This window comes from Eschrichtius robustus, chromosome 3, assembly GCF_028021215.1.
Source record: "Eschrichtius robustus isolate mEscRob2 chromosome 3, mEscRob2.pri, whole genome shotgun sequence".
NCBI lineage: Eukaryota > Metazoa > Chordata > Mammalia > Artiodactyla > Eschrichtiidae > Eschrichtius > Eschrichtius robustus.
The window spans coordinates 107631099-107657385 of NC_090826.1; the positions used below are offsets into that span (position 1 = coordinate 107631099).

The window sequence follows — 26287 nt, forward strand, 5'->3', positions numbered from 1 at the left end:
AACGTAGTAAACAATGTAGTAAATTTTTCACCAAGTTAAATGTGTTTGATTTAAAGGCCTGCCTTTTATTCTGAAATTATGTCCTGCCTAGGTTTATGGTATTAAAATTCCCCTTTTATGAAATGATGGTGAAAATAGACTGCAGTCATAGTTAGCAATTAAATAAGTTTTAGGTCCTTGTTTGGCAAAATAAGGAGTCAGTAGCTCTATGTTGGTTACCCTATTTTGTTGTTGTTATTGTACTAGTCTCTGAAATCCAAGTCTGAGGGCCACTGGCATAGTTCACAGGTTGTTATGAGGACTGAAACAAGATTTGCTAAAATGTATCATTTATAAATAGATAAGGGCTACCCAAACATAAGGTGTTATTTCAATCATTACTTAAAACCATAATCCTCTAGTGGGGTGTTCTGGTGGATAACCTGGGGGTGGAGGCTTGAACTCTGGCAGCTTATTTTCCACCTGTAATAGATTTTCACAAGCAAATTAAAACAGAGAATTGTCTCTTTGATGAAGAGAAATCCTTTGGTTTAGATTTTGCCCCACTCTAGTGGAACAGTTTGCCCAGATTTACTCTGATCTGACTTCCTTTAATTATAATTTTCATTTTTAGAAGTGGAGAACCCAAGGCACTTTTCCTTAGCACCTCTAAAGCTTTTCTCCTTAACAACATAGTTGGCCTGCTTCAATAGCATGAAATTGGAAAGATTTTGTCCTGAGTTATAGTTTCTCTTCTTCCATTATATTATAAGAAATTTTGTAACTAGACATTAAAAAATTTTTTTAAAGTAAGAAAGAAAACCACTCAAACAATCCTAGCATTGCAGGGTGCGTATGGAAGGACACAGCTCTGTCTGGCTTCAGTTTGGAAATTATGAATGGGTTGGTCAGGAGGGTCTTCATGTGTCATGAACATGTGTCATGACACTCATGTGTCAAGAATTATTGGCCCCAGTTTATAGCTTTAATTTTATTTAAAACGATACCTCAAAATAGCTAGTTTTGGATCAATTTACTATTCTTTTTTGGAATTTACCATTTCTTTGCAAGTTGTCAGTCTCCCACTGCTAGCCGCAGCGAAGAGGACTGGAGTTCCCTAGGCTATACATAATACTGGTATTACATGCACTCAGGGATTGAGAATTTCAGGTTTCAAATGATTACCATTATTCCTATCCACTGGAATCTATGGAGCGTCCAGTCTGTAAGGTCTTTGTTCTGTGTCATGATGGTTCACGGAGGATAAAGACAAAATGGTCCCTGTCCTCCAAGAGCTTTTGATCCTAAAAAGGGGAAACAAGACTGGTAGACATACAGTCCTGAGAGCTTGTACTCGCCACACACATTCATGTGGGTACATGAGTGAAATACACACAAAATCCCAAAGGGACTAATATGGTACAAGTAAGATTGTAAGCTGAGTTGATATATCAATGCGGATAAGGCATCAACACCACTAGATTTAGAGTTCGTTAAAGCCAGACTTGATCTCATAGGAGTAAATTACACAAATTATTGTTTTGACATGAATTTTAGATTGAACTTTTTGGTTAAAAAAACCTTGGATTTTCCTGGTTCTTCCACCAATAGGATTTATGCTTGGGCTGTTTACCTGATTGTGGTGTTTTCCACCTTTTTCCAGAAGGCAATGGGAATGGCTGCCACTCTTTAATAGGACAAATACTAGATTTAGCTGCAGTTTGAGGAGTGTTAAAGGTAGAAGTATAACTACATACATGTGACTGGGACTCTGAACATCTGGTTTTGAGTAGAGGACCCTCTCCCACTCTCAATTCCCCATTCCTAAATGGAACTCTCCCCAATGTCAGAGTCATGACTGGGGATGCCACAGCTGCTCTCACCTTTCCAGGAGGAGAGAAGCTGCTGTAGGATGCCTTGCCTAACTAGAAGTTTCTGGTCCAAGAGGATCAACACTCTCTGCTCTTCACCAAGAAACAGCTGAGAGCATAGCTTGGGCATTGGTCACACCTGCAATCAGTATCTGCCACCAAGTTCTGTCTGGCCAGGCTCCAAACCACAGGTTGGAAGGAAGTTTATCCTCTCCTAAAGATGAAAATCCCACCTAATTTAAGATACCACTTTTCATCACTCATTCCAGTGTTTAGCAAATATCCCTGTCATTAAATGTGGTGGGTGTATTCCTCTGGCCCCATGGACTTCTGATCCTATAAGGTGGGGCACAGCTGGAGAAGCCTGGACCAGCATCTCTAGCATAGGCTCATGCCCTGGTCTGAGGGCAGTGATGAGTAAACGTCACAGTGCTAGAGAAGTTCAACATGGGGAACATCAGCTGAGGTGGAGGTTTTGATCAGAGTCTTTCGGAGATTACCAGCTTGCCCCACAGGTTTGCACTGGACAAATGACCCAGTTTGCACACATCACCCCTGTCAGTTCAATCCCATGTTCATTAGTCATTGCTGTTGCTAGGGACATTATATACTAGCATGTTTAATGGTATTTTTTTTTTCCTACAGACCAAATTTTAGCTCTATTAAAATAGCCACAGTTATAGACCCTAAACCCTTTTCATTCTGTGGGACACTAAAACTGTCTTAGTGGACTTTCCTCACCCTGTAACATGATTTCTTCCCAAAGCACTCTTCCCATTCTTTGGGTTTAAAAGAGTAATAATAATAATAATATATATATACTGCTCTCAAGTTGTAAAGCTATTAAGAAAGGTTTCCAGATTTCAACCTAGAGAAGAGAAAACGTAAATTAAGAGTACAGGAGTCACAAAGAAAGAAAGGTGGGAGAGTTGCAACATTGCTGATTTTGACAATGGAGAAAGAGGGCCACAAGCCAAGGAACGTGGGCAGCCACGAGAAGCTGAAAAAGACAAAGAAACTGAAACTCCTCTGGAGCCCCCAACAAGGAACACGGTCCTGTTGAGACCTTGATTTTAGCTCAGTAAGGTACATGTTGCTCACATAACCCACAGAACTGTAAGAAAATCATTTTGTATTGTTTTAAGCCACTGGGTTTACGGTAATCTTACCATAGCAGAAAAAAACTAATACGTTGTCCTTTAAAAAAAAAAAAAAAAAGAGTACAGGAGTCACAAAATTGTATAGCTACAATCACAGGCAATGTATCTTAATGGGGCAACAGAAAGAACCCAGCCTTTGGGATCAGACAGACAGAACCACTACTATTTAGCTGTCTGATCTTAGAAAAATTATTTAACCTCTCTTAGCCTCAGTTTTCTCATGTGGTGGAATCAAATTAGTTAAACACTTATCAAGCTCTCATTATGTTCTGGGCTCTGTGACAGGCATTGAGTATATAGCAGTAAATAAAACAGGTGTGGTCCATACCCTCATGAAGATTACGGTCTAGCAGGATCAAACTGAACGAAAAAATGTAACGTCAAAGGTCTGTCATAAAGCAGATATTCAAAAAAATGTTTCCTTCCACTTCCAACATCCAATCATTATATACCCTAACGCAGTCAAAAGTAAGGTGACTACGGGCAATTTCATACATAGCAAAATTTTGTTGGGAGCCCAGACACAAATGGATTAGAATATTTCTTCAGCATTATGCCTCATGAACCTCAATTCAGCTTGCGGTTCTGATTTAAATCCATGTAACCATGGGTTTCTATTTATGATCAACAATGAATCCTTATTTTGGGGTGGAGTTCAAGGCTTATGCAGATACTGCCTCATTTATCCTTTCAGGCAGCTTGTGAAGTGAACCCATTTTACAGATGAGGGAACCAGTGGAAGCAGATTCTTTTATGCTTCTTTCGTTCCCTAATACTAGTCTGCACAGAGGAAGCACTCAGTACACGCTGTTTACGCGTTGACCGTGCCAGTCACTCAGGAAGGAGAGGTACCCTGAGAGTTTGCAAAGAGAGGCTGATTCGAGATTGCATTGTAGCGGCTCAGCTTTGCCTTCTCCTTCCTCCAGGTGGGTGAGACATGGGCGACTGGAGTTTCCTGGGGAACATCCTGGAGGAGGTGAATGAGCACTCCACGGTCATCGGCCGCGTGTGGCTCACGGTGCTTTTCATCTTCCGGATCCTCATCCTTGGCACGGCCGCGGAGCTCGTGTGGGGGGATGAGCAGTCCGACTTCGTGTGCAACACCCAGCAGCCAGGCTGCGAGAATGTCTGCTATGACGAGGCCTTCCCCATCTCCCACATCCGCCTCTGGGTCCTGCAGATCATCTTCGTCTCCACGCCGTCGCTGGTGTACGTGGGGCACGCGGTGCACCACATCCGCATGGAGGAGAAGCGCAAGGAGCGCGCGGCCGAGGAGCCGGGCCAGCAGTCGCCTGGCAACGGCGGCGGCGAGAGGGCGCCCCTCCCAGCGGACCAGGGCAGCATCAAGAAGGGCAGCGGCAGCAGCAAAGGCACCAAGAAGTTCCGGCTGGAGGGGACCGTGCTGAGGACCTACGTCTGCCACGTCATCTTCAAGACCCTCTTTGAAGTGGGCTTCATCGTGGGCCACTACTTCCTGTACGGTTTCCGGATCCTGCCTCTCTATCGCTGCAGCCGGTGGCCCTGCCCCAACGTGGTGGACTGCTTCGTGTCACGGCCCACCGAGAAAACCATCTTCATCCTGTTCATGCTGTCCATGGCCTCTGTGTCCCTCTTCCTCAATATTATGGAGGTGAGTTACCTGGCCCTGAAGAAAATCCGATCTGCCTTCAAGAAGCCAGTGGAGCAGCCACTGGGGGAGATTCCTGAGAAGTCCCTCCACTCCATTGCTGTCTCCTCCATCCAGAAGGCCAAGGGCTACCAGCTCCTCGAAGAAGAGAAAATCGTGTCCCATTATTTCCCTTTTACTGAGGTTGGGATGGTGGAGGCCAGCCCACTTTCTGCCAAGCCTTTCAGTCAGTTCGAGGAGAAGATGGGCACCGGGCCCCTAGGGGACTTGTCCAGGGCCTACCAAGAGACACTGCCTTCCTACGCTCAGGTGGGAGCCCAGGAGGGGGAGGAGGAGGGGCAGCCTGCGGAGGCGGGAGAAGAACCAGAGGTGCGAGCAGAACCGGAGGCGGGAGAGAAGAGTCAGGAGGCAGAGAGAGTGAGCACGGAAGGCCAGGAGACCCTGGCCGTGTTGGAGGGGGATAAAATGGAGACCCCCGAAGTGGAGAAGGAGGTTGAGAAAGAAGAGCTGACGCCTGAGACGGTATCACAGCAGGGGCTGCCGCCTGAGAAGGCGCCTTCACTGTGTCCGGAGCTGCCCGGGGATGACCCCAGACCCCTGAGCAGGCTGAGCAAAGCCAGCAGCCGCGCCAGGTCAGACGATCTAACGGTATGAAGCGGCGCCAAAGGAAGAAAGAAAAGAAAACACCCGAGCTAACATATGGCAAGATGAAACCTAAAGTTGCCAACGTGCTTTGAGTCTTCTGTCCCTCCCCTCACACCGACCCTGGTTGGACAGGCACTGCGGTAGAACCGTGCATGCCAGACAACTAGGAAACTGCCTTTCCCGTATATAAAGGCTATCCAGATAAACCCATTGTCCCGTCAAAGTTCCCAATCTCATGACTGCCCTGTCCCTCTACGCCACGGGGAATTCTGCTTTCATCCCCATGTCCCCATAGAAATCCTTCCAATCAGAATTGTGCTTGTCTCATAGCTTTTCACCAGTCTCGTCTCAAGCTCACAAACTCCGCTGAACTTTATCACCCCAGCACTTCCCTAGCAGACACCGTGTGACATCTATCAGGGATCCCAAACTTAAACGCCTACAGGATGCAGGCCGGTGGTTGAAATTGGTGAAGTGCGCCTGTTCTAATGCCATGGGAGAGCTGGGGCTGTGAAATTTGGAAAGCAGAGGGCAACTGCTGCTCATTTCCAGGCAGCGATTACCAGACGGTGTTACCTGGCCATCTGATTTTTCAAGAGAAGCCAGAAATCCAAACGTTTAAGTGAAGTTTCCCACATTTTTAAGGTTGCCAGCTAAATTTTAAATATGCCATGTGGGCCAAAGAAAATGTGTGCAAGCCAAATATAACCTGTGGGGCACCAATTTGCAAGTGCAGCTTATACTCATGAGCCCAGCTTTCCTATGGAATTGGTCATATTATTCAGGGTCTCAACTTGTTCCTGTGGCTTCCAAACCTCATTTCACCATTTTGGAGTGTTTGGTTTAAATCATCAGTCTAGGAGATGTCCAGAGTTCTCACCGGCCTTTCTTGTGGGTCACTGTAGCCCCTGGGTTCTGATGTAATTACATCCCTTGTATTGGTGGGAATTCTGCACTGGGCGCTCTCAGAAAAGGAGAACAAACCCCATAGCCTCTCCCAGAACTGAAAAGGCTTTGAACCCTGGTCGCAGTTTTCTTCCCTGAAGCAAAGGAGGCCCTTTTCTTTCCTGTCCTCTTCCAACATCAGTGCTCAGCCTGAAATCTACACCTCCTTTCATCAGGGGCTGGGAGCAAGCCCAGCTCTGAGCCAGACGATACCTGCCTACTGGCCTGTCTTGAGGAGATCAACCCTCAGGCCTTGCTCAGGCAAAAGACATGTACAAAAAGGGCCATCAGAGTGGCACTAGAGAGAACCTCTTCCAAACTGGGAACACAAACAGCCAGGGTCTCAAAGTCTAGCCCCAGGCCAGACTTCATCCCCGGAAGGGACATAAAGGCTTAACAAGGGAACAACAGGGATCTTGAAAGTCTCCTACCCTTTATCCCCACAACCAACTCTCTTCAAACAGAGTCCAGTCAGGGAAAATCCTCAGGTATAAGTACATATTTCACACAGGGAGCAATTTTACCTAGAGCCAATCAGTTCCCAGAGCAGAGGGAGAAATTGATATCCAAGCTGGTCCGTCTAAAACAAAGCTATGCTTCATGGGCTGCAGTGCCAAGGCTAAGACAGGAGGGAGAGAAACCACAATTGGGCTATGGACGGGAGACCACCAGGGTACCCAGAAAAAACTGCCTTCATTCTATCTTCCCCCCAACCAGCACCATCCCAAAGAATGCAAATCCCTTGTGCTGCCCTCTGTTTACCACCTTCCTTTTAAGATATTCATTCTAGATACGCTCTTCTAGAGCAAAGCCTCCTCCAAAACTATTCCTCCCCTGTGACAGTATTCCCATTCCTTGGTGCTCCATTCTAAAGCAAAATGGTCTAAAAATTAAATTCATTCTAAGGTATGATTTTTTTTTTGTAATTAATCCAGGGAAAATTTACATTTTAAAAGAGAAAGCCTAAAATGTATTTTACCTAGGTTAATCCGAAGTGACAAACTTTCAGTGAAGGAACGTATCAGGCAATGGACAGTTGAATAGAAGAGGTGTATTTGTCTTGTAGACAGGTGACGTTCTGGCTACTACTTGAATCTTCCTTCCCCTTGCAATCAACACTATTCCAGACAGACCTTCTTCAGCATGATGACAGAAGTAACAAAATCCCAGGCCTGAGAACCAGACATCATTGCACTCTCCCTAATGCCTGCACTATTGCTCCTACAGTTTTGCTCCTGAAGACCCATTTTAAGAAGATGTAAACTCAGAGCCTGAAAAGAGCTTGATCATTACCAGAATAAAGTGTTTATATCAACTAGGACTTAATCCAAAAGAGAAAAGAAAAAAACTGCATCTTGTTCCAAGTGAAAACTGCTGGTGCTCTTTGGAACCAGCTGTAGAGGTGTAGGTGAGGGCTGCTTGTCTCCTTGTCTTGCTGGGGCCTGAGTGTGTGAGTGTATTTCCTTGAAGGAAGCTGCATCCTGCTTCAGTGTCTGTACCTACCCCACCAGAGGGGAAGTTGCCATTTTCCCTCTCAGTCTTCCCAACAAACAAGGAAGCTTATTTTGGAAGAAACAGACACAGGCCTCAAGGGACCAGGATTTTTTTTTTCTATTTCTGCCATTTGGTAGCTGTGTTATTGTCATCTCTTAACCTCTCTGTACCTCAGTTTTCTGTCTACAAACTAGAGATGGCATTTACCACCAACGTACCTCCAGGGGTATCAGAAGGATTAATAAGTTAGCTGCCAAGTCTAGAGCCTGTTGAGTGGTGTCTGAGAGATTCCTCCAGCAGCAGGGAGACTGGGAAGAAGGGCAGGTGGGTAGCTTCTATCTGACTCTCCCAACCTACCTTGCAGTTATCTGGTGAGAGTTTTTCAATGTGGAATAGACACTCAGGAGATCCGTTTTCTCAGAGAAGGCTCAAAACAGAATCTTGACACCATATGTTTGGTAGGAACCTATTTGACCTTGAAAAATGGCTGGGGACAGATGGGCAATTACTTTCTACCCATGGAAGATGTCGCTTCATGCCTCACCTTAAGCTGCCACACAACTGCTGCCAGGTTCCATTCACAGGCAGTGGTGTGTCTGTGGAGGACCTTACCCTGTACAGCTGGATCCCTCAGTATCTCTTCTGAGGCAAATAATTATGACTGACTCAAGATGATAATCGCCCCTGGGCTGCATGAAGGCCAAGCTTTAAATCCTAATCCTGGTCTTTCCCCTGTTAGATTAAACCTTTACAGTATGTGGATCTACCAATAAAAAAAAGCACTGGACAGCATGGCATCAAAAGCACAGCTCTCTCCAGAATAAAAGGGCTAATTGCCTAATAGCAGTTATAACACCTCCATCAGGGGAGATCTATGACCAGGAGGGATAGAGTTACTCAAGTTCAGTTAGAAAGTTTCCAGCTTGGCTCTGTAATCCCTAGGCCTCATATTTGGGGCATCATAGAAAGGCCTATCTGCTTTTCATCATGACTTTGTTACGTGGCACCCAGAGGAAGCATGCAACACAGAATTGGACAAATATTCCTGAAGATCAGTGCAACCTGGGGATCAGATTTTCCCACAAAGAACACTGACGTTCAAATCAGAAGTGTGGGCTGCACCTCTCTGACTCTGGGAACCCCAAGATGTCATTTACCTGCTCGATATGACAATTTTCCTTAGGTTAATTGTGGGTAATAAGTTCTGCCCCTCCTCCACAAGATAGATCAAGTGAATTGATATGCAAGAAACACTAGGAACATGCTAGAAGAAATAAGTGATTTTTCCTTTTAACTCACTCATTTGGAAATAAAAGGAAAGGGAAGAAGGTGTTATCCAAATCTGTTGTAAGTCCTTTTTGTAAAATGTATACTGAAGCAATAACAGCCACCACTTTCATAAACTGCACAGCTTGTTAACTAAGAGACTGATTAAAAGTGAGCCAGTGAGTAAAGTGAAGGAAGAAAATGGGAGTGGTGGGGGGAGGTCAATTCTTCTGTCGTTTTAAATTCCTGAGAATTATAGCGCAAAAAAAGAACATCTTTAATCATGCAAGAAATTCATTGCTGAAAGCGGTGCTGCAGGGACTCTGCTTACTAGGGCTCGTGTATAGAGATGCACCAGCCCCTCAGACAGTCTCTGATTCAGGGCAGAAGGGAGTTCATGGAGGCTGAAAGGGCTACATACAGCAGCTCTTTAGTCCAAGCCATGGGGAAGGCCTGGGGTGAGACGGGTGTAAACAGCTGCTGTTCCTGAGTTCCTGAGGAGGGTCACTGGGGCATGCCCAGATAAGAATGAGCATACCACCCACGCAGCACCTCCCATCCCCCCCCCACCTCCTCCTCTCTCCTTCCTCTAACCCTGAGTTACCCCTCTACACATATTGTGCGCAAATGATCACACAACCCAAGGTAGCAAAGTGTAGATGAAAAAGTTTGCCTGGTTGGATGGAAACTACTCTTAAACATAAATACAATCTGTAAAGCGAAGTAGGTGTGTACCTAGAAGTGATAGTGAAATAGGCACGGAGAGTTTTCCGTCTTGTAATTATCATATTACAACTAAATATGTAATTGGGGGAGGAAGGAGAAAAAGGAAATAAAATTCTAGGTTCAGCAGTTAAATAAGAGGAAAGATTTTTTATGAAAGACAAGTCATCTCCACTGCCCTAGACATTGCTGCTCCCAAAGCCAGGAAAGAGTGGTACTCCACTGTAGCCAATGAGGTAACAGTGGGATATACTGTAGCCTCCAGCCCCACGCATTCTGGAAGTTCTCCCGGGCAGACAAAGTATATTATGGAAGAATTCATAAAGTCTCCTGGAGGGAAAAGTAGATGGCGTCACTGCCTTTTTCTGCAAATTTTCCATCTATGAAACAGGATTAATAAAGACTCAGCTAAGAAATATGTTCACAACAAACTTCTTGGGGAAAATCTCTGGCAAAGGCATTATTGGGATTGTGTCCTGAATTCTCCAACCTTCCACATCTTTATGTCAGAGCTAATAGTTACATGTTAGACTGTTACAAAACAATAAAACTAACTTGACTTTTCACCATCTTTGTTTTTTCTTTTGACCTGTCAGTCATGCTACCCTGTGAAGAGTAGTTTCTGGTGTTCTTCCTTTGAAATTAAGGGGTTGAGGGACAAGAGCACTGGGGGACCGGGAGGGGCCGTGATAAGCTGGTAAACGTGTAACAACCAGATCTTTCCAGGGTAAAGAGGCCCTGGTTTGTAGTGTTTGCCAATTTCCTTGCTATAAATTCTCCCACCATCACCAATTTCAACCTACCAACATAATGTCACTAGACACAGAAATGAGAAGAGATGTACAGTAGCACAAAATTATAAATATTTCCACCATACAATAGATATAAATAACCTCAAGAGCATAGATAATAGTAAAATAATTAAGAAGCGATTGAGCTCTGTGCATTACCTTTGTTTCATTTTTAAGTTTATGTAGTTTAATTGTTAATAATGACTGTACACTTAAAACTGCCTCACAAAATTCCAAGAAATTTAGCAAATGGTTCTTACGAGCCAGTACAAGCCAGCTCCAGCACACAGCTGGGTGGAATGGAGGAGAATCTGATTTAGAAAGAACATGAAACTCTCCTTATCAGTTGAGGTTTGGTCAGTTTGTCCCCTCTCTTTCTCTACACAAATCTCAGGAAAAATCGAAGTATACTTCTTTGGCGCTTTGGGAAGAGACAAAATAATAGGATTTGTTCTCTACCATGTCACTGAGAACTGTAGAAAGAGTTAAAGTTATTCATTACAGATAAAAATAGATAAAATAAAATTAGCCAAAAGATTCTGCCTGAGATTTATCATGTCACTTCTCTGCTTAAAATCCTTCAATGACACAATTGCTTACCCCAAAATTCTAAATTCCTTAACACGACTTACAAAGCCTTTATAACTGATTGTAACCCACCTAGAGAGGATGTCTATTTTTACTTGCCCAGAATCTATTCTCCCTTCTTCTATAATAACATCTTCTATTGGGAAATACTCTTCCTCAGTTGGATATAGTCTTGGTGGGACTCTTAGTAATGTTTACCCTGACTTCCCCTGGTCAAGAGTCAGGTCTTGTTGTTTGTTTTTGTTTTTTGTTTTTTGTTTTTAACTCAGATGGGCCAACCATACACTCACTCCCTGGAATGTGAATCTTGAGTGGAGTCACTGAGGGGCCGAAACTTGGTTGAGATTCATTTATCTTGACAGAAGCCCTTAAAGATACTCACAATTAGTTCCTGCTTACCTAGATTTCTGGGAGATGCTTAGTTCCTCTTTTTTCAGATCATGGTTCATCAGCCTTCCTTCAGTTCGCTAAGCCAGCCCAGAGTTCCTTTTTTTTTTTTTTTTTTCAATTTAATGTTGCCAAAATTGTCTGTATTAATTACAAGCCTCTGACTGGTAGGTACACCACCTTTCTAGCCTCGTCTCCCACATTCATCCACATATGCATGTGTCCCAGCCTTACAGAAACATTGGCTGGTCCCCAAATATGGACAAGCCTGGCACTTAGTGATGAAGAAATTCCATGGTATTTCAGAACTCTGCCCTGTCCTGCCTTTTTTCTTTAATCAGCTCTTTCTCATCCTTCAAGATTCAGCTCAGTTGTCTTCTTTATGAAATTTCACAAACTTCCCTATACAAAGTGAGTTGCTCCCTCCTTTGTGATCTCTCAGTATTTGTGTACACTTCTATCATAGCACTTATCAAAAGAGATTTCAAAAAGAGATTTCATACTATATATCTGTGAATATTCGGTACTTAGCACAGTGCCTAGAACATAGCAATGTTTGGTGAATGAATGAACACTACTTAGACATCTCCCAGGGCAGGAAGGAGATAATTGGCTAAGCACTCCCCAGCACCAGAGCAGGCTGACACTACATAGCAATATATCTGAGGAAGAGGTTCCGTGAAGGTCCCAAGAGTTCCAGGCTGAAGGCAGGCAGGCTTGCTTTATCATAAATAAAGGAAGGCACGGAAATTTTCACATGAGTTGCTGGATGTCATCTCCCAGAGCAGCCTTGGAAGCCATATGTTGACGATGGCAGTCAGAGCCTTTGAATGACTGTAGACTAGAGGACCACCACCACCCCCCCCACCCCCCCACCCCATCCCCTGCCGCCGACACCCCTACCAATTCCCACTAATTGGACTTTCGGACTTTACATGAAACAAAAAATAAACTTTTATTGTATTAATCTTCTGAGCTCTCAAGATTTATCTGTTACAGGATCTAGCATTATCTCATCTGTTTACAGAAACTGAGGTTAGGTGTGGCTATAACAAAAACCTAAACTATGTGGCTTTGGCTTAACAGTTGAACAGTGAGTGGTGAAGAAATGAAAATCAAAGGTTATAAGGATAGAGCCTCAGGCTATACCATGCAAATATTTAGTAAAAATGTCGCCTGTGATGATTTGTGTGTTAGTTATCTATTGCTTGGTAACATATCACTCCAAAACTTAATGGCTTGAAACAACAATAAGCATGTATTATCTCTCGTAGTTTCTGAGGGTCAGGAATTCTGGAGCAGCTTGGGGTCTCTCATGAGGTTGCAGTCAGATTTTGACAGGGCCTGCGGTCGTCCGAGACTTGACTGAGGTGGTAGGACCCACACACTCACGTGGTTACTTGACCAGAAGGTTGGTGCAGGCAAGTTGGTATCTCTCTACTTGGGCCTCTCCACGGGTCTGCTTGAGTGTCCTCATGACCTGGTGTCTGGTTTCCCCCAGAGCAACTGAAACAGGAGATCAAGGCAAATGCTTCAATGTCTTTTATGACCTAAGCTTGGAAGTCACATACCATCAGTTTCACTGCATTTTATTAGTCACTTTCCCTCAGACTGCTCCAATTACTGTACAGAGAATAAACTAGAGAGGAGCAAGATTTGAGATAAAGATGCCAATCTTGTCTCCTTTTTCTCTGTTTTAATGATTTCCTTGTACATATGATATGTATTGTAATCTTCTCCAAATGCTTCTTGGAAGTAGGCAGGATTGGAATCATAAATGATAACTATAATGCAAATCCCAGGCCACAGTACAATTGCCACCATCAGGGAAGCTCTCAGCCAAGGATAATGTTTTTGGCCAGGACAGAGTTTTGAGTTCTTTTTTTTCCCCCTCCAGCTTCTGTTCTTCTCTAACATTCAGCTTTCCTGAAAACTGTTCAGCTTTTCTAATTCATCTAAGTTTTCCAAATGCATTTTTCTATCTTTCTCATTTGCTACAGTTGTCATCTCCACACTGGCTAGATCTGTAGATGGAACAAAGAACAAGGCACCTCCGGAATTGAGTTAGGCTAATAAAACCAACAGAAAATGGATGAGATCAAATAAACACAAGTGAGCTAAACCAGCAGAATATAATGTAACAACAACAACAACAAAAACCCCAATTACATCTTTAAGGCAGACATTATGACAAGGGACATTCTTATGACATTACAACAAATAGGGACATCTCTAATGTCTCTCAGACCGGAACCTCAACTTTCTCCAATTTCTTTTTTTCATGATTGTATCAGAATGAAGCAATAATTTCCAGGACAACTCTATCTTTCATGAATTACAGACTATTTGCCCTCCCTTTAAATATTTTTTTATATACTTATCCAGTAGTCAAAGACCCTTCTTGACTTGTAAAAAATCCTGTTGACCTAATTACTGTGTCTAGTTAGGTCCTATACATAGACCGGGACAGATGAGACTCTCATCTTTACAGATGAGTAACAGACAAGGAAAACAACAACAAAGAGACAGCTAACAGCCTAGAATCTATGAAAGGTATAGGAGACATGAGAAGAAAACAGCGGTCGCCAAAAGTAAAAGAATAATTTCAAAAGATATTTACTTAAGAAAACAAAAATAATCTTGAAATCTATTTTATGCTCTCAAAAAGATGTAAAGAAAACCTGGGCTCTATAAAACAAGAGATGAAACAGAAGATAATAAGATAACAAACTGAATTGGAAAAGGAGCTGGCAGAGTTAGCAAACAGTGTCATGGCAGAATTTAAGAAGAATAAAGAGCAGAATTAACAGCACATAAAGCCAAATCAGTTTTGTAAAGTGTCAACATCAGAAATTCTCCCATAATGCCAAGGGGAAGAACAAAGAGATGAAAGTTATCGGAGAGGAGATAAACGATATGGAGAGAAGGCAATAGAAATCCAATACATACGTATTGTTTCTCCTGAAGGAGAGTCAGGACAAGAGAACCACAGTCATCAGAGACATAATGGGAGGAAACTTCCTTGAGCTGATAAAAGACCTGAAACCACAAATTGGAAGGAATTCACCATGTACCCAGAAAAAAAAAAACTAGATAAATTGTGATTTGCAAGTATAAAGAGATAATTCTACAATTTTAGAAATATAAGAAACAACTCCTGCTGTGGTTTGTGTACTGCTAATGAACAGTTAAGTTTTCACATTCTTGCCCAGTTGTGAACATAGACTAGGATCACACCCTGTCAAAAGGAGCTGAGGCTTCCTGTGAAGAAAATATATATTTCAATGTATAATCCTGGAAAGGGAAAGATCTTGGTTGAGAAAAGAGGACTTGGAAGGTGAGCCTTAAATAGGAAGAAGAGGGAATTCCTTTCTCTGCCTGACCCTCATTCTCTTAACCCTGGAATCCAAAGAGTTCCAATGTGCTCAATATGCTTCCAACAGAAAGGAACAATGGCATGTGCCATATAGAAGCAAGTCAGGGACTAAATTAGGGAGTTAGTGATTTAGTACTTGTCAAGATCAGAGAACATTACCTGGCTCATAGTAAGCACTTGGCAAGTATTAGCTATTATCATTATCATAAATATTATTTCTATGTGATTAATTACTGTCATTTAGTATAGTGTTATTATTAAATGATACACCTTAGACTCAACTGGGATACAGAGATTTGAGAGAAGGGTTTGTGCACTTGGTCTAGAGGGATAAGAAGGAGAAATCTCCCCTCTCTCTCAGAGACCACTGTTGGCCATGGGGATTAGTGATAGCTCTAAAGGAAAAGAGAAGCTAGGGTGAGGACAAGAAAGCAAAACCCTTGGCTCTCAATTGTAGCCATCTCATCCCTCCCAGTGTGGAGTTAGTCCCTCCAGAGCCAACTTTGATTAACAGGATATTTATTAAGTTAGCTACAAAGGAAGAAAATATCAGGCTGGCTTCATTCTTCTCCATAACATATTGAATTTCAGAAAAGAACATCTGTAAAATATTGAGGATGAAAAGTTTAAGCCAGGAACCCCACAACAAGCCAAATGGCATTCATGAGTAAAGGCAATTGAAAGGCATTCTCAATTATGCCCAAACTCAAAATTCCTGCAAACCCTTCTTTAAAGAAAAATTTATCTCATGATTCACTCAAGCCAAAAGAGAAAGAATTTTTAAAAAGAATTTAAGAAGGCCAAGTATGAAAGAGGCTGGTGATGAATACTGAAGACATTAAACATAAAATGAATTAAATGTAACTGTAGTAAGAATAGCTACAAAACAGCATACAAATGTCATAAATAATTCTTAACACATAGTAATTTTTTAAAAGTAAGGCTTAAAATCCCAGGTTATACCAACATAAACTTGGGAACTGTGTGAGGTGGAAGGAGTAAGGGAGAAGGAGAAATATGAGGAAGTAGAGTGCCCTGATATTTTTTACTTACAAAGATATTATTTTATTCTCTATTTTAGCAGTTAGAAAAATATAGGGTTGCGTGTGTTATTTTAAAATAAAGTGTATGCCTTCCAAAGTACCAGGGGAAAAAATTAAGGAACACAAAATCCATACAGAAAAAAAGAGAGAACAGAAAAAAAGAAAAATTAACAACAGACACACAAAACAAGAAGGCAGACTCATTAAACCAAACCAAATATTTATTTGTATTGATATAAAATAGAACATGGAACAAAGACAGTATGGATCATTTTGCACTGAAAAATATGGCATCTATACGAAGCCCTCAGAAATACAAGGAGATATAGACAGAAAAATAGTAGTAGTTAGAGACTTTAACATGCCTCCTTCAGTTCTTGACAAATAAATAGAACACAAAAATATAGAGGACCTGAATATAATTTACAAGTCCGACTTAGTGGATATGTAACAGAATGTTAAATGGAATATTTCATGTGTCTTAGAGTTTCAGCCAAGGCTGCAAAACCAAGGACCATGAATGCTCAGTGCCTATACATTCTGAAGAGTGAAACAAAGCAAAAACGATCCAGAACTGCTATTAAAAAAAAAAAAAGTGGCCCCCCAAATGGTCTTGCAACCCTTAATCCACCATCTACTCCAGATTATTTAAGAGAATGATTAGGTTTAATTGAGAGGGCATTCTTTGAAGAGATTGGTCGGATGAAAATAAAGTGCTGCAATGTTTCCCCTCCCGTCCCCTCCAAATAAGGGTTCAAGGAAAACGTCTGAGATTTTTCCGGGAAACACTTGCTTGGAGGGAAGCCTGACATCTTACTAGGCATTAGCCACCTACTAATCTTCAGAAGTTTGCAGGCCCACCTCAGGCTGCCCCAGGAGCCAACCTTGGAGGAGCTAATGTGTGTGGCCCCAGATCTGCTGACTCACAGACATGGTGACTGCCCAGGGAAACTTGAGGGCTTGGGTAAGTGTTTCTTGTGGGCCAAATTCTTCACCACATTATTATTTTATTACAGAAAACAAACAAAAACAAAAACAAAAAAAAAGCATACTGGTTAAATAAATCATGGCATAATCAGATGATTGGAATTATTGAATCAATGAAAAATGTAAGATCTTTGGCATGAGAAAATATGTTCATGATTTATTTCTAAGTGGAAAAAGTATATAACAAAATATCATGCTCATTGTATCCACTGTGGGAAAAATGAAAAAGTATACCTGCATAAGTGTGGGCATATAACAGAGTAACCAAGAATAAGACTGAATATCTCAGACTTTGGAAATATGCCAGGATTGAGCTCCTTGGTAGTTGTCATTCCAAAGTCCTGATGGTAAATCACAATCCGGTGAGAAAGGCGGGGGCTTCTCTAAAATGAGGGAATGTTCTTGCTGTTAGTCATCCAGAGAAGAAGTTAGTCCTGGAGCAGGAAGTGGTGGGGAGATAAGGAAAGCTTTCTGCTCTGCGCAGGCCCAGAGGACAGGTAACCCAAACTTAAGTGTGGAGAAGTTCACAACCGTTCTTACGGGAAAAGCAGGCACATCTTTTACTTTTTTTCGTGAATTCCAATTTATATATTCAATTTTAAATTTCCTCTCTGTATATTCTTCCCTTTTATTCACAAATTACATGGATCAAATTAACTGCATTATATTAATAAGGAATCCCCAAATTAGCTTTAATAAATGGGAAAAGATTTAATGTTATATATTTTAAATAATGCCTCTGAGTCTTTCCAAATTTGGCAGATATACAATCATCAGTCTTTTCAATCCAACAGGAATAATTGGCAACCAGAAATTTTAAATATACGTTTAAACAGAGTAATAATGAAGGAAAACTGTGAATGTAAATTCATTATAATAATAATGAGTAGGGGCTTCCCTGGTGGTGCAGTGGTTAAGAATCTGCCTGCCAATGCAGGGCACATGGGTTCAAGTCCTGGTCCGGGAAGATCCCACATGCGCGGAGCAACTAAGCCCATGCACCACAGCTACTGAGCCTGCGCTCTAGAGTCCGTGAACCACAACTACTGAGCCCGTAAGCCACAACTACTGAGCCCGCGTGCCACAACTACTAAAGTCCACGTGCCTAGAGTCTGTACTCCACAACAGGAGAAGCCACCGCAATGAGAAGCCCGCGCACCGCAACGAAGAGTAGCCCCCACTCACCACAACTAGAGAAAGCCCGCGTGCAGCAACGAAGACCCAACACAGCCAAAAATAAAATAAATCAATTAAAAAAAAACACACACAAAAAACACTCTGGCCCTTGGTCCCCTTTCTCCAGGCAACTCAGAGCTGACCTTTCCCCATTCTAGAAGGGCTTTGAGGTGGGAAGCAGAGTCTCACAACCAGTCCTCCAGTTCTGTCAGTGTGTATGGAAGCTGTTAAAAATGCAGATTCCTGGGAGCCACCCTCAGAAATCCTGAGTCCACAGGTCTACCTTAGAGCCTATGAATCTACATTTTAAACAAGCTTCCCAAGCAGTTACAGCACCACACTTTGAGAAAACTGCACCTATACACTTTTTAGTTACCAAGTAGATGCTGTCCATGGGACCACTGGGAAGGAAGTGCCTCCTCTCTGAATATTTGGGGTTTCCTGGCCAGCCTACCTTGGTGGATTACTGGGGTATAGAGTGGGGTTCAAGGTCTCAATGAACCTGACATAGCAAGGAAAGCTACATTGTAGGATGGCTATACATGGAGGGAGACAACTGGAGTAGGAGGCCACGGAATTGGTGATGTCATATATCTCAAAAGATCCTAAACGTACAACTGCATGTGAATCTACTACTATATCACAAGAAAAAGTTTAAAAAGCAAATTCCTAACAGAAGTCGTCCAGCCACTGGCATGGGCAGGAGAAGAGGTGCTAGGATGTTTCCCAAGGATCTAGTGTTCGTGTCAGCTCCTGGGCTCAGTCTTTTGTATGAATTTGGAGGAAGAGGGGAGTATAGTTAGCTGTCAGGATGTGGGTGGTGCTGGACGGTGTGAGAAGATAGGTGCTGTAGCTGCTATGAAAAAGAGTGCAAAAAATTGATGTGAACAAACACTGGTCCAAGGGATACAGATTGGTCATGTTGTCAGCAGACTCTTTAAGAGTAGATTTATGTGGCTGTCTGGCTGTCAATCTCCAGATGAATGGTAAACAATGGCCAGCAACTATGAACATGAACTATTTTGGAAAGCATCTTTGGAAAATGGATACAAACAGGGGGCTCAGTTAGAGCCCAGGTGGCTTGACAGTCCATGGAGGAAGAAGCAGATCTCACTGTTGAACAGGACTGCAGCAGCTAGAGTGAATTGGGAGAACAGTACTGAGGTAAGGGAAAGAGGACAAGCCATCTTGGTGACGGAGTCCACCACCACCAGGAAAGAGACCTGCTTTGAAAGGACAGTCAATTGGACGTTAATCTAGTGTGAAGGTTTTCTGGAGACATTCCATCAAAAGCAGGGGGCAGTGGTTCTTTGGGTCACCCATGCCTGTCCTTGACCTGGACACAGTTGTTAACAATAGGGAGAATCCTGAATGGTGTCTTTCAAAGTTTTACACAGCCCTGGGGCCAATGAGATTGCATACCTTTTTCTGCTGCCAGATTCATTGAGACCCTGATCGCCACCATGCACTCCAGTAAGCCACCAAGGTAAACTGTTTGCCTTGATAGGCTAACCCAGCATTCTGCACTATCACACAGTCTTGATAGATGACAGTCTAACTCATCATATGCCTACACAGATGCTACTGGTTCCCTGATAGATGTAGCCAGGGACACAAAGTTCTCTGGTTTAAGACTCTCCCTTAGTAGGGCTGCCTCCACTGCTCCCTGGCCTTCAGGATTGGGGATTGGACATCTGATAGGTAGTTTGTGCTGCTTAGTATGAGTAGAGTTCAAGTCTAGGAAAGAAAGACACATTCCCTTGTGTGTAATAAATCTGAGTCTCAGTTACTCAGATTGTAGTAATCTAAGCACTCTGGTTGAAGATGCAGTTCCACTCAAGGCTGTGCTTCCAGTATTGACTGCAGCCTTGAATCCCACACTGGGTGATTGCCCTCAGCTGGAGCCGGCTTCAGGACAAGACTACAGGGACTACAAGGAATAGGTAGAGTCCTGGTGGGAAAGGATAAGCCCTACAGCAGTGCATTAAGCCTTCATGCAATGAGTATTGAATGGATGAAGTAGTGATTCAGTCTACATGTGAGCAATTCCAACATGGGTTGAGGGGGTGGGGGGAGATTATTTCCTAAAATAACTCATCTTCAGACTCTTAAAGAATTATTCCTTGTTTTGAATTAAATCTATCTTCATTTAACTTCCAGTCCTTTGTCCTACAAATATCTCTTGGGGCCATATCAAATCTATCCATTCTTTCAAATGAAGACAGCTGTCAATGTTCCTGAGTCTTCTTTCTTCGATTCCTTTCATCTGTCCTCACCTGGTGACTCACCTCTGAGCATTCTCCAATACATCTACTTGCCTCTTAAAAGCGTGGTAAAAGAATGCAATTACTCCAGGTGTGGTCTGATGGGCATCAAGTACAATGAGATGGATCACTCCCTTGTTAAAGATGGTGTGTTTTTATTGTTGTTATCACATCAGAAATTTACTGGGTTAGCTATATTTGCTAAAACCTGCCTTTCCACTCTTCCCTCTTTACGCAGTTGTTTGTGGAGCCAAGAATAAGTTGTAACATCTAGAACACAATGCCTGATTTACGGTCTAACTCATTTTTTTTTAATGGTCTAACTCAATATAATAATAACATTATTATTAACTTCATCTTATTAGCTATGACCATTATAAAATAAAATTACCACTTAAAATGTTAGCTCAGGCCCCACCTCCTTTAGCCTCAGAAATGGAAATGCTACCTTGCAATACATGTGCTTTTGAATTTTCAGACCACATTGTTGTATCCCGCCCCTTTTAGCCAGGCCACCTCTAATTAAGCCCCGCCCCCAGAGCGGCCCCTCCCTGGCCCCGCCCCTGGCCCTCAGCTCCTCAGCACCCGCCCACTCCTAGCCCGAGGCGGGAAACGCTGGACGTAGCTGCTGATTGGCTGGCTGGGGCGCAGTTTGATGGCGTCGGGCTGGCGAGCAGAGGTCCTGGCAGTGGCCCGCGGGCGACGGCTGCCAGTGTGAGGGGGCCTGTGGTCAGAGCGTGCTGTGGCCTCGGGCAGTGGGAAGTGGAGGCACGAGCCCTCCTTATACTTCGCCATGAGTTTCCTGATCGACTCCAGCATCATGATTACCTCCCAGGTGAGCCACGGCGTTCCGCCCCAGGACCCCTCAGCCTCCCTTTCCCGAGTCGTCTCCTCCGGGCCTCAGCGACGCGGGCTGGCCCGGGGTCTCGGTCTTCTCGCCCGCGGCCAGTGCCCGCCTCACCCGTACCAAGAGCTCGGGGAGGGTGTGGGATTTGCTGCGTCCGGTTCCCTGCCGCCTAGCCGTCAGGAGGCGTCCTGCGGCGGTCCGCGACCCCCGCCCAGCCTCCATTCCTCCTCACCCCTCCCCACCCCCAGGTTTTCTGTCCACTTTTGGGAGAGGTCAGGTGGCCTTAGCGCTCAGAGCGGGTGCCATGAGAAGGGAACTGCCCCCAAAGTGCCCCGAAGCTCTGGACTGCGCCGCTGATTCATGGATTAGGGAAAAGTGTGGTTCCGGGCGCGGGGGGCGCGACTCGCCAATCCCTGCTGGCTCCTGGGGACACGTGAGGGCTTTGCCGGTTTAGCTGTCAAATCCTGAATCTGGATGCGGAGAAATTTGCCGCCCGTCACTTCAGAGATCTAATAAGTATCAGGTTTCGTTTGTACAGTAACACCTCCATCCTTCATCCTCTATTTGCTGCCCACGCTTTCGGATCTTTTTCTAACCCTCTTTCCTTCCCGATTGGCCACCTTCATTCATTCGTACAGTCAGCACACTTTTATCGAGCATTATATAAAGTTCTGAGGATACAAACCTAAAATAAGACGCTGACTTGTCCCTGCTCTATAGAAACTTCGTCTAGTGAGCCTTTTGCTTTTACCATGCCAGTTCGTTGAGTTACTCTGTTTTATTTTCTTCACAGCATTTATCATAGCACTGATATCATTTATGAATTTATTTTTTGAGATAAATTCTTCATAGCTCTGTCCTCCCTCCAAGTGCGAGCACTCGATAAATATTTGTTGGCCAACTGTTAAAATCTGTAGAAGCTCAGACTACCTAATTACTGATCTTCCCTCTACCACCCACCCCCCCCCCCCCATTTTTCCAGTAATTTAAAGTATTCTTTCTTAATTGTCCTTTTTTTTCAAGTGGCACGTGACAGAAACAGTTCCTTCTGGGGCTTTAAAGTAAACTAAATCTTAGGGGTTTTTTTTTCTTCTGTTTTTGTATTGCTTTATCCTAATGCTTCTGTCTTCGGAGTGGAACATTGTCCTTGTTTCTTGAAAACCTTTTATTAAAACATTTTAGAGAGCATGAAACAAGGAACATCCTGATATGATAAATTCTTTGTTTTTAAAATTACCATTCTTTATAAGTTTTCATAACTATAGTTTTTATTGGCTGCATAATATTCAAATGCATCAATGTACAAAAATCTGGACATGTAATTCTCTTGCTTTTCTAACTTTTCCAAGGCTCCCTGTTGCCCTTTATGACAACTCCGGGTTGTTTCTAGCCCTAGTACCAACTCAAGAAAAATGACAATGTTTAAGTAGCATTTTTTTCACTCAGAATAAAAATAAGAATGTCATGAGGAAATTGGCGTTACATTATAACCACTAAGATGGTTATAACCATTTTTAGCGTGGATATAATTGATTGACAAGTTGAACCAAGAAAGTGGCTTTCCGATCTTGTATGCCATATAATCCTTTAACTTTCACACACGCATTCACATGCAATATTAAATTTAATTCTCAAACCTGCCCTTTACGAGTGAGGAACTAAGACCCGAAGAATCCTTTGCGTGGAATTGTTCTCTGTCCATATATTTATGTGGCTACTTCATCATCATTTAGGTATCAGTTAAAATGTCACTTCGGGGAGGCTTTACCTGATGCCCTACCCCCAGTCAAGGTAGCCTCCATTCCAGCCACCTTCTGTCTCATGTCCCAGTTTTAGTTCCTTCTTCATATCTATCACTTGTTTGTTTGTGTGTGTTAGATGTAAATTCCATGAGGTCCAGGATACTCTCTGTCTTGTTTCTGCTGTATTCCCCAGCATCTAGATCAGTTTCTGGCACATAGTAGTCCTAGTAAATATTTAATAAAAAGCACCTTTCTGGAGAGGTGTGATTACCTTAGAAGCACCTTCCCCTCATTTTTCCTGTTTTCTATGAACTGAAAGATTTATTTGAAACGAAATCTGAAATCAGAGGTCACATATTGAAGCTGGTCTGCCTCAGGCAACATCCTGGTGTAGAGATTGTCACAGGATAAAGTTCACATCCTTAATGTGGCTTATGGGGTCTCTTATGATGAGACCCAGCTCTTACCTCTTCACGTCAGCCTTGGCCCTCACCATTTCTCACTTCAATTTATAACACACTAGCCTTACTAAACTTCTTTTCGTTCCTTAACCTGGCCATGCTACTACCATGCCTCCAGGTTTCCACCAGTCTGTTCTCTTTCTGGACCTTTTCCCCATATCCCTCCACTTCTTTCTCCTGGCTAACTCCTATTCAGCCTTCAGATCTCAACATGGATATCCAAAAAACCTCTTCCAGACTGGACTAGACGTCCCTTTACATGTTTTCCTAGTACCCTTTGCCCACTTCACTTATAACAGCACTATCACATTGTTTCATAATTGCTTGTCTATCTCCTCCATAGATTATAAACTCCTTAAGGCAGTGTCCATGCTCTCTGGTTTGCCATTCTACCCCTAGGACCTGGCACATTATTAGACACTAATAAATATTTGTTAAATAAATAAAAGTGTAAATAAATGATCCAAGAAAGGGATCTTTTCTTGTCAGTTCTTTAATAACTGTCCTGCCAATGGACATCTATTTTTTTCAAATCTGTAGCTAATTTTCAATGTAGGAGTTATTTTTTGTAAAAGCAACTGTTATCTAACCTCTGTTTTCAGCCTTCTCTACAGTCATAAGACTTATCAGTTCCAAAGTACACTCTTAAGTCCCAAGGTCAAGACTCTGCACAATTTCAAAAATATTCTTTTTGAATAAGAGCTGTGCACTTTCTATTTTATTTGCAAAAATGTTTGAAATCGCTTTTCCCTTTTGCATGCTTTTTAGATCCTCTGTAATCTTGCCAGAATTCATATTAATCTTGGACTTCTTGAATTCTCCTGGTATTTTTTTTCATATTAGTTGTGTAAAACTCTTCCTAAGCTTTTCTTCAATGTGAAAGGAGCCCACAATGAAATATAAAGGTATGTATATTTTTCTCTTTTCTTCCGTTTCCCACCCCCTCATATAGACTTATCAATTTCACTTGTTTTCTTTTCCTTGTCTAAATCCCATTTCAGAGTGCTCTTAGTGAAATATTTTATTCTTTTTTCATCCATCTCCACCATATACACTACTCCCTAAATTTCTAACTTCTCCACCTGCAGTCATGACTTCAGAAGTCATTTAAATATGGCCTCTAGACTATAAATTTAAATGTCTCCACTGGTAATGATTTATAATAGCCAAAGGATCTCTCAGGTAGGCTAGGGGTATTTTCTCCTAATCTGTTCACCCTCTTCCTTTTCTACTCGGTCTGGATTCATGGATCCAAGCTACTTTCTCATACCCTCTTGTTTCTTTACCTACATATAAAAGTCCACACTCAGATCACTGCTATAGTTTGTCTACTACTAACTCAGGGGCCTAAAGGCTTCTGTAGAAAATCATACAACTGTGCAGATTGCCAATGCCATAAGTTTATGGACACCCTTAGCTCACTGAATCGTTTTTTTTCTTGACTTTAATCATCTGCTTGTTCCCTTCCCCTCACAATTTCTCTGAGTCTTTATCCCTCTTTTCAAAGCTCTCATTTCCATTTTCGCCTCTCCTACTCTTAGCAGATCACCTTGCCTCCTACTTTATCAACAAAACTGAAGCCAAGAGGTATGAGCTTCTTCTATTTCCTACATCTTAATCTAAGCAGTTATTTATATCCACAACCATTCCCAATTCCTTTCCTCCCATGTGAGAAAATAAGGTGCCCCTTACTCCTGTTTAAGGCGATGTTTTCCACACGTGCCTCTGATCATAGAGCAGCTTATTGGGAAGTGGTTAAAAGCACAAGCTTTGGAGTCAGCCACCCAGACTTCAGCTTGAATCCTGATTCTGAAACTTACTATAAATGGGTTAACTTCTGTTAAGCCTCTGCCTTCTCTGTAATGAAGACAATCAAACCTACCTTATCTGGTTTTCATGATTAATGAGATTGCAAGGCTAAGCACTTAGAGTTCCTGGAATATACCACACGGTCAGTAAAAGGTAGCTGTTGCTAATAATAATAAATTAATAGCATCATCAACTCACCTCCAGTGTTCTGTCAGTTCCTTCTCAAATTTGTTTATCTCTTTACTGCTTTCTTCCCCTTGGCCTGTAAATTTTTCTCCTTACCCCACATTCTTCTTTAGGCTACTCTCTAATGTCTTCTCTCTGTCTCATTCTTGGCTGTCCCTTGGGTGATTTGTGCTTATTGTCTCTACTGCCTTACCCGCCGCTCCCCCACCCCCCCCCCGGGATCGCCAGCCCACTAGAGTCTGGTTGCTGCCTCCACTCAAACTGTTTTCCCGAAGGTCAGCGTTGACCTCCAAGTTACCAAATCCTTTGAGCATTTTTCAGTCCTGGTTCTATTGCCCGTCTCTGCTTCATTTAACACTCCTTTAAACTCTATTCCCTTGGTTTCAGGATACCACAGTGTCCTGGTGCCTATTATTTCTCTGACCATTCCTTCTCTGTCTCCTTCCTGGTCTCTTCTTCCCATTCCTTCCCTCTACTGTTTTCTTCTTGGCATATGGCCTTCTTCACTCTACGTACTATTCCTGGATGATCTCATATTCTTTGGTGGTTTCAGCTCTTAGGTGCATCTCAGCCCTACCTTCCTAATCTGTCTTTTATGTCAATTTGGATTGCCCTCAAGCACTTAGCACATCTAAAAGTGAATCCATCATCGTCCTATCTCCCACCCCCATTCCCAAACCTTTGTTTTCTTGAAGTAGTCTTTATGTAAAGTGGGTGGCGTCACTCTTCATCCTGTATCCCAAACTAGTCATCCTTGATTCCTCCCTGCTGATTTTACCTTCTAAGTACTCAGACCTGTTGCCTCCTCTCTGACCACCGATGTCTTAATTCAGGCCTTTATCATCTCTCATCGGGACTGCTGCAACAACCTCCTATCATGTTTCTTTCTCTACAGTGTTGTTTCCCTCAAATAGCTACCA

The 26287-nt window shown here is 42.8% G+C and overlaps 2 protein-coding genes across 2 annotated transcripts in view; both read left to right on the forward strand.

The window, feature by feature from the left end:
• The first annotated feature begins 3947 nt into the window (after nt 1-3947).
• Nucleotides 3948-5291, forward strand: GJA8 (gap junction protein alpha 8). Its single transcript, XM_068538166.1, has one exon. It carries the CDS (start codon nt 3948-3950, stop codon nt 5289-5291), a length of 1344 nt encoding a protein of 447 aa, XP_068394267.1.
• A 15691-nt stretch (nt 5292-20982) lies between these two features.
• Nucleotides 20983-26287, forward strand: part of GPR89A (G protein-coupled receptor 89A) — a 44833-nt gene continuing 39528 nt past the window's right edge. The window contains exon 1 of the mRNA XM_068540642.1: nt 20983-21157. Within this exon, the coding sequence (XP_068396743.1) occupies nt 21116-21157 (42 nt within the window). The 5' untranslated portion in view covers nt 20983-21115. The remainder of the gene's footprint in view (nt 21158-26287) is intronic.